This window comes from Biomphalaria glabrata, chromosome 8, assembly GCF_947242115.1.
Source record: "Biomphalaria glabrata chromosome 8, xgBioGlab47.1, whole genome shotgun sequence".
Classification (NCBI taxonomy): domain Eukaryota; kingdom Metazoa; phylum Mollusca; class Gastropoda; family Planorbidae; genus Biomphalaria; species Biomphalaria glabrata.
In genome coordinates, this window is record NC_074718.1 from 25544289 (window position 1) to 25557528 (window position 13240).

At 32.3% G+C, this 13240-nt stretch overlaps 1 protein-coding gene across 1 annotated transcript; it reads left to right on the top strand.

Moving 5' to 3' along the window:
* The first annotated feature begins 3599 nt into the window (after positions 1-3599).
* LOC106067148 (uncharacterized) lies at positions 3600-13240 on the top strand. The gene is made up of 6 exons (XM_013226289.2): positions 3600-3731; positions 7902-7968; positions 8269-8334; positions 8580-8599; positions 8784-8835; positions 9402-13240. The coding sequence occupies exons 1-6, from the start codon at positions 3627-3629 to the stop codon at positions 11906-11908; spliced, it is 2817 nt and encodes a 938-aa protein (XP_013081743.2). The 5' UTR covers positions 3600-3626; the 3' UTR covers positions 11909-13240.

Sequence of the window (13240 nt, forward strand, 5' to 3'; positions counted from 1 at the left end):
AATGGGACGACACAGTGACAAATTACATCAAATTCTGTGAAAACATGTGTATCAGTACTAAGAGTATCAAGATATACCCCAACAATAAACCATGGGTCACTGCAAAACTAAAACGGGAAATCATCAAAAAGAGAAGTACATATATGAGTGGCGATGGACAGGAAAGGAAAAGAGCTCAACGAAATCTCAACGTCGTTCTTGAGGAAGGGAGGAGAAACTACCGCACCAAGCTGGAAGACTCGATTAAGACAAGTGACATGAGACAGGCGTCGGATATCATGAACAAAATGGCAGGAGCACAAGTCAAAAGTAAAAGTAATCTCGAATTTTTGACCCAGCGACCTCAGAGCGTTAGGGTAAACAATATTATATCAAATGCACGCATAGTTATACAGGGGCGCCCCAGGGGGCTGTGACATCGCCATTGTGGTTCATTTTGTACACCAATGATTTTCAATCCGATAGTCCTTTTTGCTCCTTTACAAAATTCGTTGATGATGCGGCTCTTCTTGCCCTGCTCTCAGAGAGCTCAGAGTATTTCAGAGAAATAGAACACATTGAAAAATACTGTAAAGATAATTTTTTATTATTAAATGTAAAAAAAAAAACACACCAAAGAAATGATAATAGATTTTCGTAGGGAAAAGAAAGAAAATGATATTGTTTCTGTAGCTGGAGAGACTATTGAAATAGTGCAAACTTTTAAATACCTTGGTACTATCTTAGACAATAAACTAAATTTTAGTGCAAATACAGATTATATCAGCTAAAATAGGCTGCAAAGATTACGATTACTGAGAAAACTGTCCTCGTTTAATGTTAGCGAAAAGGCCTTGGCTATGTTTTATCACGCTCACATTTGCAATATTTTAAGTTTTAGTATCACTGCCTGGTATGGCAATCTGAGTATTAAAAATAAAAATAAACTTTATAGAATCCTAAATGCTGCTGGTAAAATCATTGGCAAAAAACAAACCCCATTTGGGCAGCTGTTTGAGACAAACATCTATAATAAAGCTAAAACGATTCTAGAAAAAAAAAATCACCCTTTGGGTCAGGATTTTGTGATTTTACCATCACAAAAGAATACAAGACACCGATAGCAAAGACAAACAGACACAAACACTCTTTTGTTCCCCTGGCAATCAAATCATTAAATAGAAACAATCTGATGTAAACTTTTCGCATGTAAATTATGAGTAAGTCTGGTGTGAATGTACATTTTGGTTTTTTATAGTTCTAAAATATAATGTATTTTGTTTGGTGTAATGCACAAATTGTAAGACAAATTTCCGTACGGACAATAAAAGATTATTATTATTATAAAGATAAATGTATAAACATTAACTTTTTGGTGTACATAATTTGAAAGTAGTGCCTATTGATAAACAAATTATTTGATTATAAAGTGATAATTTCTGTACATTTCTCAGCACTGTAAAATCAAATGTCAACGTTCTTTCGTTTGTAGGCCTACTTGTAGCACAAAGCAATTTGTATTTTTGCGTTGGTAACATTTATTTTACAATGTGGTGTCCTTGATCTTGACCTTTTTTCGTACGTTAACGACATCTGTAGGCCTATAATCATAGTGACAACAGATCACTAATTACTAAGATTACCTTTATACGTGAAAATTCCCGATCAATATTGGTAGTTCATATATCCATTTTAAGACATAATGGCAGTATTTGAATGTACACTTTGGTTTCTAATAGTTATAATGTTTTTTGTTTGGTGTAATGCACAAATTGTAAGACAAATTTAATAAAGATTATTAAAGATAATAAAGATTATTATTATTATTATTATTATTATTATTAAATCCAGTTAATTGACTTGCTTATTATTTTCTTTTCAATTCAGAGAAAAAAAAATTCTTAAAACTATTCTTATGTAGGTGTCATGGCTTTTTTTTTTTAGTTTTGAGATTTTACGGACGCATCTGACACCACCCAACTCTAGTGGGTACCTGACAAACTTTGGGGAAGTAAAGACGTTTGTTTGTTGTCAAATGTTTTACATGTTTCGGATGTTCCTTCAGAGTTGAAGATAGTTTACTTCCTAGTCCAAACCTCCCGCAGGACGACGGGGGATGGGAGCGGGTAGGGTTTGAACCCTCGACCGTCGATAAATCCGAACGACAGTCCAGCGCGCAAACCGTTCGACCAGTTGGTAGTTGTGCTGGCCACGCGAGACCCTCGTTGACCTCTGCCATAGATAGGCTAAAGATAAGGTTTATATCTTTTCTCCCCATATATAGCAAGATCTGAAAGGGTAGGCCTATATGTATTTTACTTTTATTGAAAATTCAAGCATTTTAAGCGTGTTCAAATATCTAAGGCAGTGATCGGCAAATTACGGACCCCGGGTCACATACAGCACCTGGAGCGTTGTATGCAGACACCTACAGAAGTGACATTTGTTCACAGATTATATCTATAAAAATGCATATATTTAAATATAAATAATTTTAAATATCTCTATACTTGTTTATACGTCCCTCTACAGTATATATATATACCGGGTATATTATTTTATTTTATTTATTTATAAAAGTGATTCAAATATTGAATTATAATACTTTTAAAATATCTTAAGTAAAAAAAAAGATTGTTCTAACTGGCAAAATGTCCAAACATTCAGGGTTAGATTCGAATTGCGTTTTGCTCAACAGGTAGTTGTCATAATAAACCCTAATAATAAATGGCTCTAAATCAACACCAATAACAGTAGACTCAGGTGTACCTCATAGGACAATCATAGTTCCAGTACTATTTTTAATTTACATAAATGATTTACTACATAGCATTATTTCAGGAACAAAATTCAGATTAATTGCAGACAATTGCATAATATACTGAACAATAAAAACAACACAAGATACAGAAGTTTTACAAAGAGAATTAGATGAATTACAGAAATGGGATTTAAATTGGAGCATATCTTTCCACTTAGAAAAATGTCAGTTATTAAGAGTAAAAAAAAAAATCCCACTTATCTTATTCATGGTAAATTACCAGTAATACAGACCACAAAAGCTAAATACCTAGGTCACGCCTAGGTGTTATAATAAATGAAAAACTGTTATGAATCCCCATATTGATGAAACTATTAAGAATCAAACAAATAAAAGAAAACATAATCTTCGAATGCAAAAAAAAAAAAAAAAATAATAAAAAAAAAAAAAAAAATAATAAAAAAAAAAAAAAAAATAATTAAAAAAAAAAAAAAAAATCTAATAAAATACTCACAAAGATAAAGGCACACTCCTCACGGTCCATATGCTAGGACAAATTTGTTCAAATGCTCCTTCTTCCCTAGGGCTATTAGGGCATGGAATGGGTGGCCTGAGGCAGCCAGGAAAACCAATGACTTAGCAGAATTCAAGTCATTGGTTAACATGCATTCCTAGATGCATAACGCGTAGGACATAATCATCTTCTTTTTTTTTTTGAAGTAATGTCTATATTTTATAAGATAGCTAGCTCCGAGAGGCCATGTAGTTTTTCTTCCTTGTCTAAGTGTACATAGGTCAGTTGTATAGACTAGCTCTTCAGAAAATGTGGACATAATTATATAGAACAAATTTCAATATGTTTTTTTTTCCCTTGTAGCCTCATAAGATGGCGGGTGATTCAGAAACCAAAACAAATGGCTTCTATTCAGACTTTTCTTTTGAATCAAATGCCAGACGATTCAAAACAAACTTTGACTCAATTTATGAAAAGGTAACAATATTGCATTACCTTTTAATATCAGCGATGATTGTTAAGTGTCTAAATATCTAGATCTAGGGCATTAAATTGTAAAATAAGTTGAAATAAGTTAAATAATAATATAACGTTATTAGTATTACGTTTACAACTTTTAATTTTAATAATTTTAACTTTAATTATTCTAATAATTAAGTTTAAGAAATTAAGTGAGTTTAACTAGATTTAACTAGATCTAGATGATGAGTAGATCTAGACTCTTCACTCTACTGACTTCTCAGACTACTGTCAGTAATTGTCTCTATTGACTCTAGTAGTCTCTACTCTATCTAGACTCTAGATGATAGATCTAACTTTAGTCTTTAGTCACTTTAGAAACTTACTTTTTAGAAACTGACTGAAGAACTTAGAATCTCTAGAGACTATTCTAGACTAGTACGGTAGTAGATCTTATAACTTACTTAGACTTAGTCTTGAGTCTTTAGAATCTAGACTAGATATCTACTAGTACTACTAGGTCTAGAATCTAAATTAATTATATTATCTAGTCTATCTAGTTAGTTTACAGTTTAAAGGGAAACTCCGATGGTTTTGACAATTTTTGATATAATATGTATTTTGATTTATAGATAATGAATATATTATTCTTTTTTTTTATTAGCAAGAATAACTTAGTAATTGGTGTTTTTGTGACATAATTTTTCTGCGCATCAAAAATGGTCAGATTTTCACTGAATTTCTGTGTGACGTCACGAGTGTGCACTCAAATCCTATAGATAGGAAGGCGAAAAAAAAATTATCTTTGATAAAAAAAAATTTCGTTAGTACATCATTAAAATACTTTAAAAGAAATTTCTAATGGTGTATAAATTATGACTGTATGTTTGACAGTAAGAAAGTTATGATTTTTTTGTGCCGTTTTGACCTAACATTGGTTGACAAGGAAAAAGTGATGAGAGAGCTTGACGCTGGCTCAGCCGGCGAGACACACCCCCAAGGTCAAAAGTTAAAAAGTTGGAATTGAGTTTCGTAGACGATAGATCTACTTATTAAATAAGAAATTTAATAGTAGATCTAGTATTCGTAGTAAATTTCTAGCTCACAAATCTGATTTCATTTATATTTATGAACTTCAGTTGTTTAAAATGTCTCAGTAGTATCATTAATTGAATTCTTTGGCCTGGAAATCCAATGTATTGTTGGTACTGCACCTGGTATTAGCTTCATTTTTTTTTTCAAATCCCATCTCCACAGCAATGAAGTTGCTGAAACAGCTTCTCTCAAAATGGTTTGAGCATAAATAGGAATAAGCTAATGCCTTTGTAAAATATTTGCTCTTCAGACGAATAAATTTTTCCCATTTTCCCTTTAAAACTTCATCTCTTGGAAACATGAAAAGAGACACTAATTTCTGTGTCAGCATACTTGCTGATTTTATCTTTGTGATTGGAACTACTGCAACAAGCTGAAGAACAGTATTTCATTTTCTTCAAGTAGAAATAGAGGTTTAGATCTAGAATATTATTTATAAACAATGACCGATTATAAATCAACGTGGAGACTACATCTAGCCGTGAAGCATAACAATAAATGCGATCCGATAGGTCTAGATCTAGACTAGAGAGAGTTTATCGGTTATATAGGTCTAGATCTAAATTTAGCCAGCACTATTGTGACGTCACGTTTTTAAAAACTAAAAACATCTCGCAGTACCCCGTTTTTTGGGGGGCGTGAAGAATTTTCTGTCTAATTTATTAAATATAAAATTTTCCAAGCATTTAAATAAAAAATGATATAATGTTTACTATTACAACTTTTTACGCAGAATTTAAATATATGTCAATAACTAAAATTTGAAAAACTATCGGAGTTTCCCTTTAAGTTTGTCAGTTTAAGTTTCAGAATTTTAGATGTCTCTAGAATCTAGGTCTAGTCACTAGTCGTAGAGTCTAGAGTAGTCTAGAGACTCTAGTAACTAACTTTAACAAAGTTTAAGTCTAAACTCTAAGTCTAGAATAGTCTCTAGTCTAGTCTAGAGTCAGTTATTTTGGACCAATGTCTCACAACGGCTGATAAGAGAAATCAAGTGTATAAACATCAGGAGAAAACACGACCCCTTAACTCGAGAAATAATTAAGAAATTTTATTAAAAAAGACACAAAATAGAGAGATTCATAACTAATGAATATTCACAATTTATTACAGTAATACCTTTAAAAAAAACAAAGACAAATGGATGACAAGTTTAAACATGTTTCCATTTTTTTTTCTTGGACTAACCATATTACGCCGCTAAAAATTCAAATGTAAAGTTTGAAGCAGCAGGCTTAATCTGTTCGTTAGACAGAAATGACTATAGATCTAGTCTAGACCATGATTTTAACAATTTAAAAATTGTTGGTGTTTGAAAACACCATTTCAAATAATTTGATATAAAAAATATATAGTTGAAAAGTCAAAGAATACTCAGAGATTATATGTTGGAATAGTTTCTCAGGTGTAGGGTGTGTGTGGGGAGGGGGGAATAGCTGATACAGGCAAAAAGTATGTGCTGGGAGGGTTAGGTTTAGTGTGCTGAGTCTATTAGATGTAACAGAAACTAAAAGTAAATATTTTTAAGGGAAACAGGGGTGGCAAAAAGGTTGGTAGAGAAGAAAGTGATATAGAATTCACAGGCCAGAAGTGAGTTTGCTTGGGATGATGTTTATTTTATTACATTCCTATAAGTAAGAATAAAAAAAGACGGGGTCCATGGCAAATAAACAATTATAATAGCCTGGGAACAAATCAACAAGTGTAGCCAGTGGATAATGCCAGTAATAGTTATAAAAAAAAGATTCAGGTCAAACTAACCAGGAATGCATTATGGTTATGAACTTTCAGTATTCAAATGCCTAAGAAGCGTTTGGTTTGGTTTGTTTGTGTCTGTGTAGGGTCAGACATCCCAATACAAGATACAAGGACCAAAAGGTCTGTTGTTGGGGGAGAGGCATTTCATTTGAAAATTGTGTGTGTGTGTGGGTTGGTATTTTAATGCAGGCAGACAAGAGAGCTACAACTGAAATGCCTAAGAAGTGTTGATGCATACTCTATACTAAGGGATTGTGGGCCATTCCATTTAAGGGTGAAATTTCAACAAAAGAGGTCTTATAGAGTTGAAGGACCAGAAAAAATTTGTGTTATGGCTGACAGAGCGCTGTATTGCAAACCATTTTATTAAAGGACGAAAAATGTGCTTCTGGAAAATTGAAGATAAATATATATATATAGCAATTATTTTAACCATAGCACAGCACTGGTATCTGTTGGTAGAATTATATAGATCTAGAGAATCAACTTAAACTAGATCTAGAAGTAATTGTTGGCTAGATTTAGTCTAGATCTGTAGTGTAAATCAGAATAGAATCTAACTCTATAGAGAAATACTCTTTGCAATGAAGTGTATGGAAAAGAAATAACAGAATGAGAAATGATAGACCAACATCAGCTCAATAATGTAGGAATTGATTTAAAAAAAAACGACAACAAAAAAACAATTACTTGTTTTTCCCAGGACTTCTGGAAGATGCAACTGTTTTGGGTGGAAGACAGTGTTTTTAATGTTGTTGTAACCTGTGCTACATTATATAACTAAATATATATAGATTCTACATGACTTACTCTTTTAAAACAAGTGTAAGCTTCACTGCTTGCTGACTTAAAAAAAAAAGATAAAATGAGTTTTAAAACATTACCTAAGTGTTGAATATATATTAGATAATTACAAATAAATAAAAAATGTTCCTCATATTTTATTCAGATTGCAATGTTAAAATGCAATGTTACAAAAATTTGAACAAGAAAATGAGCAAAGAAGGTCTTTAATTTAAATTATTTTAACTTTTAATCAGTCTGTAAAAAAAAAAGATTAATATGTTAGTATATATATAGTATATATGTTAGTATAATTATATCATACTGTTTTGTTTTTGTCTCTTGAAATAACATAAAATATTAAGTTAATCTAAAAGGGGAACAAATCCCTTAGAAAAAAAAAAGTTTTATAAATAAATTACTTTGATAACTTCCATTGTCTTTACCCTATCCACTGGGATGAACAAAATGCATCAAAATAATCATTTTATAACTTTCAAAATGCCTGTAATAATATGAATACTATTTTTTTAATGTGTTACATGCTTTCAGTATCAGAGGCCTTTCCTAGATGATGACTTGGTAGAACTGAAAAATCTGACCATTAAAAAAGATAATGGTATGACTTTGTAAATATTTAATTTAATTGTTAGAAGACTATTTGTAGTGTACAATCTTATAATTCTTAGATTGTCTGAAAATACATACATATATATAGAACAATGAATATATATATATTATATATTATTTAACTTTATCTATTGTCTTTTTTTAACCATATTAAATATATATATATATATATATATATATATATATATATATATATATATGCTGCTTATGGCAAAAAAAAAAAAAGGGATAATCTTCTAAGTTTAAAAAAAAAATACTGATAAAATTGATTTCTTTGTTTCTTTTTTAGGATTTTTACAAATTAAGAAATCTGTTCTCTTTGGTGCCGTCAAATTAAAGTGTGCAAGAAGCAAAGGTAATGTTATTTTTAATATTTCATACACATTGGCTTTAGAAGCTGCTTTATTTTGTGAATTGTAGGTGTTTTTGAGTTAGAGCTGTGCTCAGGAGATGTATTAGCTTTTAGTCACTCACTATTGAGGGAAAGAGAACTAAATTTCTCTTTTTAACAAAACTACATTTATAATCAAAACATTAACCACTGTTCCTTTTTGTAACTTGTATGATTCAATACTAATAATCAATTTTTATTTTCTACAGGAACATTTCCTGACAATAAGGTATGCTTGTCTTATTTATATTTTTTTTGTTGTTTTATATTTTGTTTTAAATAATCGCTACTTAATACAGTTAATTCTTTTAATTGAGCTTCTAATAATTCTATACATCTTGTGTATTTCAGATTATTCTGTATATGATTAAAGAAATTGAAACTTTGGCTTAATTCTTCCTTTTTTTTTTCAGGCTCTGGAAGAAACATTTACCATTGACAAAAATGTGTCGATGGCTATAGAACGTAAGTTGTCTTAATCAGGGTAGATTCTCATACACTTGCAAAAAATCTCTGAATGTTGGCTAATGTTGTTTATACCTAGACTTAGTTTTGTTCATGTAATTGAATGGGAGTTGAAAGATGTGTGCCTATTTAAGATTTAATGATCACTTCTTGATAAAAGGATCATTTAGTCATGTGACATATTATTATTAGTTAATCTTAAAGATTCAGTTACTCCAAGGACTCATTTCTAATGGTAGTCTATTGTTTATCTGTGAAGACATATTGCTTTAGTCTATTTTCCATATGATATCTTCACTTATCAAGCAATACTACTTAAAAAAAACTTTCATTAGTTGCAGTGTATATTTTTAAATTTTCCATACTATATTTTGCTTGTTTGGTTTGTTATAACTTTTTACAATTTTCTATGTGTGTGGATCTATATAATGCAAGTTCTGTTTTTTTTTTTATTATTATTATTATTATTTTGTTGTCATATTTTTAAAAGTGCATTTAGCTTACCATATGTTTGATAGCTGTGCTTTGTAAATTGAAAGTTAAATTAATTCTTTTTTCTTCTGCAGGTGAATGCGGCTCACTTTTTGGAGGCACAGAGCCTGATGATGATGATGATGAAGATGCTGAAACATTAAGTCCTGTCAGCAGTGAAGATGAGGAGGAAGAAGAGGAAAATTCATCTGAGTGCGATGGTTGTGATTTTGATTCAGATTCAAGTCTTAAGGAAGGTTCTAGTTATTCAGAGCCATGGGATTCAAGCTCAGAAAACTCTGACAACAGCACCGAAGATTTAGAAGAAAAGGCATTGAATGAAACATTTGACATTATTAAAGTCTCAAATAAAGAACAGAATAGAGAGTGTCAAAAGTGTCAGCAACACATTTTTAAAGCTACTCCTTTGCTATCTAGTGAAGCTCGATGCAATACAGACCCCAAAAGTGTTCAACCATTTTTTCCTGGAAGAATTATTTGTTCACCCAAACTGCCAAACAACAGACCAGGTACAAGCAAGTCCAATGGTGAATCCCCTCTGAAAAAAACTCTTAACAGCACATTCTCCCCTACTTTAAATACAAGCATCTCCAGCTCACTGAATGATTTGAAGTTGGTCTCTCTATCTAGCCCATTGAAAAGTGAAACTTTGAATAGTTCAAGGGTCAGCAGCAAGCTCAGTGCATCACATAGCAGTTTTGCTTCTCCTGTCAACACCACTATTGCTTCATCATTTGGTGACTTGACTCTAGTCTCCCTTTCAAGTCCTGAGATAAAGCCCCCTCGTAATAACAAATCTATTGACAAACTCTTGTCTTCTCCACAGTCCCAGCAAAGATCTTCTAAAAATGATATGAAAGATATCTATATCTCAAACTTCACTGCGTCACGGGATCAAAGAAATGTTGAGACATGTTTTAAAAGTCCAACAACAGTGAAAAGAAGAATAATCACAACTAAAGTTGATTGTTTTGAGAAGAGACCAATACCTGACAGAGTCATTACACCGGTGCTGCAATCTCAAAATGATAAATTGAAGTCCACTTGTCAAAAGCTTGAAATTAAAAAAATGTCAGAAATAAAAAAAACAGAAAGCATGCCACCCAGAGACTTAAAACTAAGTGAGTTTTCCACTAGTGATTATTTCACAGATTCATCATCACCCAGAAAAGTTCCCAACCATGTGCCTGGCCATTGTGACTACCATTTGATTTCTTTAGATACCAACACTACAAAACCTCACAACTTTATTGATCTGCACAATTTTAATCATCAACCTACAACGGTAAATTGTCTAACAAAATATCTTGAGCATTTGAAGTCTTCACATTATCTTAAGAATGCTAATTGTTCTGAGTCTTCACATTATCTTAAGAAAGCTAATTGCTCTGAGTCTTCACATTATCTTAAGAATGCTAATTGCATGGGGTGTACCATTAAAGAGCCAATAACTATTGAAGGAAACAAATTCAGGAAGAGGTTACAATTGAAGAGAAACAGCATTTGCCTGCAAAAAAGCTTGTTAAGTAACTATTCGCTACCACAAAGTAGCTGTAGTCTCTCTAGCACAGATGATTTTGTTTCTGATGACGAAAGTAAGTCATCAACATTGACAGACATTGCCACAGAAGAGTATAGTTCTAAAGATCTAAAATCTACACAGCAGGTAGGGGGCTGCAAGTGTAATTGTGGAGGAAAGACCAAAATTGTTTTATCTAAGAATGCATCCACACAAGTGAGTGGTGCTCTTGATCAGGACATTGTCAATAAACACTCTGAAACATTGACAATCTTGCCTAGAAATATGAATATGGAAACTTTCACTGTTTCTGACAATCATGCTGAAAGTGTAGAACACCTTCCACGTTGTAGTTTTCCTATTACCACTATTTCTAGAAATCATAAGATTATAACAGAATGGGATTGGCCTCCTTCCAGGCCTAAATCTCCTTTAACACCTAAAAGAAAAAAGAAGGATAAACATACTGAGCCTCTTACATGCAGCTGTCAGAATTCCTCAGCAAGTAAAAAATCTGAAAGTGCCATGTTTACTGAAGCATATATTAACAAGTTCTGTCCGAAAAATCCCTTTAGAATTGATAGTGATTCCCCTGTGCATAATGGAGAAAAGCCGTTTCTTTCATTTCAAAAAAGCCTTAAAGCATTTCGCCCTTTACGAAACAGCACAAAGCTAGCAGATGTCTCACAACATAGAGATGTTAATAGCCATCCAAAACAAGATAAAATCTTTATGACTGATATTCATTATCACCAGAAGCCACCTAAACTAAGAAAAATATCAAGTTCAAAGTTATCTTTAAGAAAATTGGCACTCCCCAACATTAAGTTGCATAGCAAATCTAATAGAAAGAGAATGATGAATTCCTCCAATTTGCCTGCCACTCAAACCTTCTTCCCTCTCAGGGCCAGTACACCATTTGGAGAGATGTCAATCTTGGACAGTACAATCTCCACCATTGTAGAGCCTTCAGTCTGTAGTGAGACAACTTCTGAAGATCACACTGACTTGGATACCACTAGATCTTTATCTTTAGATGATGATGTAGCACTTTTGTGCTGACCTTTGTGTATGTATAGCCTGAACTATATATATTTTTAAAATATGTTCTCTTAGTGTAGATGCTTTGTTGAAATTATTTTCTCTGTGTAGATAACTTGCAATGTTGATTTCAAACATTTGATGTTAACACTGGATATATTACGCTTGCCATTTGAAATACTAAATATGTATTATTTGAGAGCCTTGTTTAAAAAAAAAAAAAGATGCATCTTTTGCATGACAATATTTTTCCTGTGTGTTATAATATATTGTTTAAAATGTCACTAAACAGATAGTGTTGATCCTGATCAAACTTGAACAGATTATTTTTAGTCGCTGCTTAAACATATTTTATATTGATGTACTTTATAGTTCCTATATTTGTAAAAAGAAAAATGTTTTTGTAATTGTATAATAAAACCTTTACGCCATTTTTTAATGCTTTTTCTCTGGTGCATTGCTGAATCAATGGAAGCAAAACCTGCACGAAAGCATCTATGTCTGTTCCGCTCAGATGGCAAATGTAGCATCTATGTCTGTTCTGCTCAGATGGCAAATGTAGCATCTATGTCTGTTCCGCTCAGATGGCAAATGTAGCATCTATGTCTGTTCCGCTCAGATGGCAAATGTAGCATCTATGTCTGTTCCGCTCAGATGGCAAATGTAGCATCTATGTCTGTTCCGCTCAGATGGCAAATGTAGCATCTACGTCTGGTTCCGCTCAGATGGCAAATGTAGCATCTATGTCTGGTTCCGCTCAGATGGCAAATGTGTTCAAACTTCAGCGCCTACTGTCCCACACTAAAATAAAAGAGATGTTCATCACAGAGGTCCTTTATGGCTATGATTGTACCTGACTTGCTTACACAGAACAAGAGTGTCCGCTTGCGGCTTATGAATTTTTGAATGCTGCTGCTTTTTTTGATTCAACAATAAACCTAGGGGGAAAAAAAGCATTTTTATGAAACCTTTACATTTATATTTGTCTTCTTTTTTTTAAACCAGTATCAAGAATTAAGGGATTTACCGCTATTAATGGTGTCTGTAAGTGATAAAAGAAAAAAAAACAAACACTGTGCTGATATACGAGCCAGAAAGTAAAAGTTGAAATTTGTTAGAAAAATGTAACATTGAAATTAAAATCCTGATATTGCACAGATTGTTTTCCCTGATATACATTTAGCATTTCTAATATAATATTGGCTAGTTATTGTGGTAGGTAACGGCCGAGTTGAATGTTTCCCATAGCCAGTGCCACATTTTTTTTTTTTTTAAAGTTACAATTGTCACACGGTATGCTGTACTGGATGAAATGTTTGTTCCGTTAAAAATTCTATTCACTACCTTTAAAGC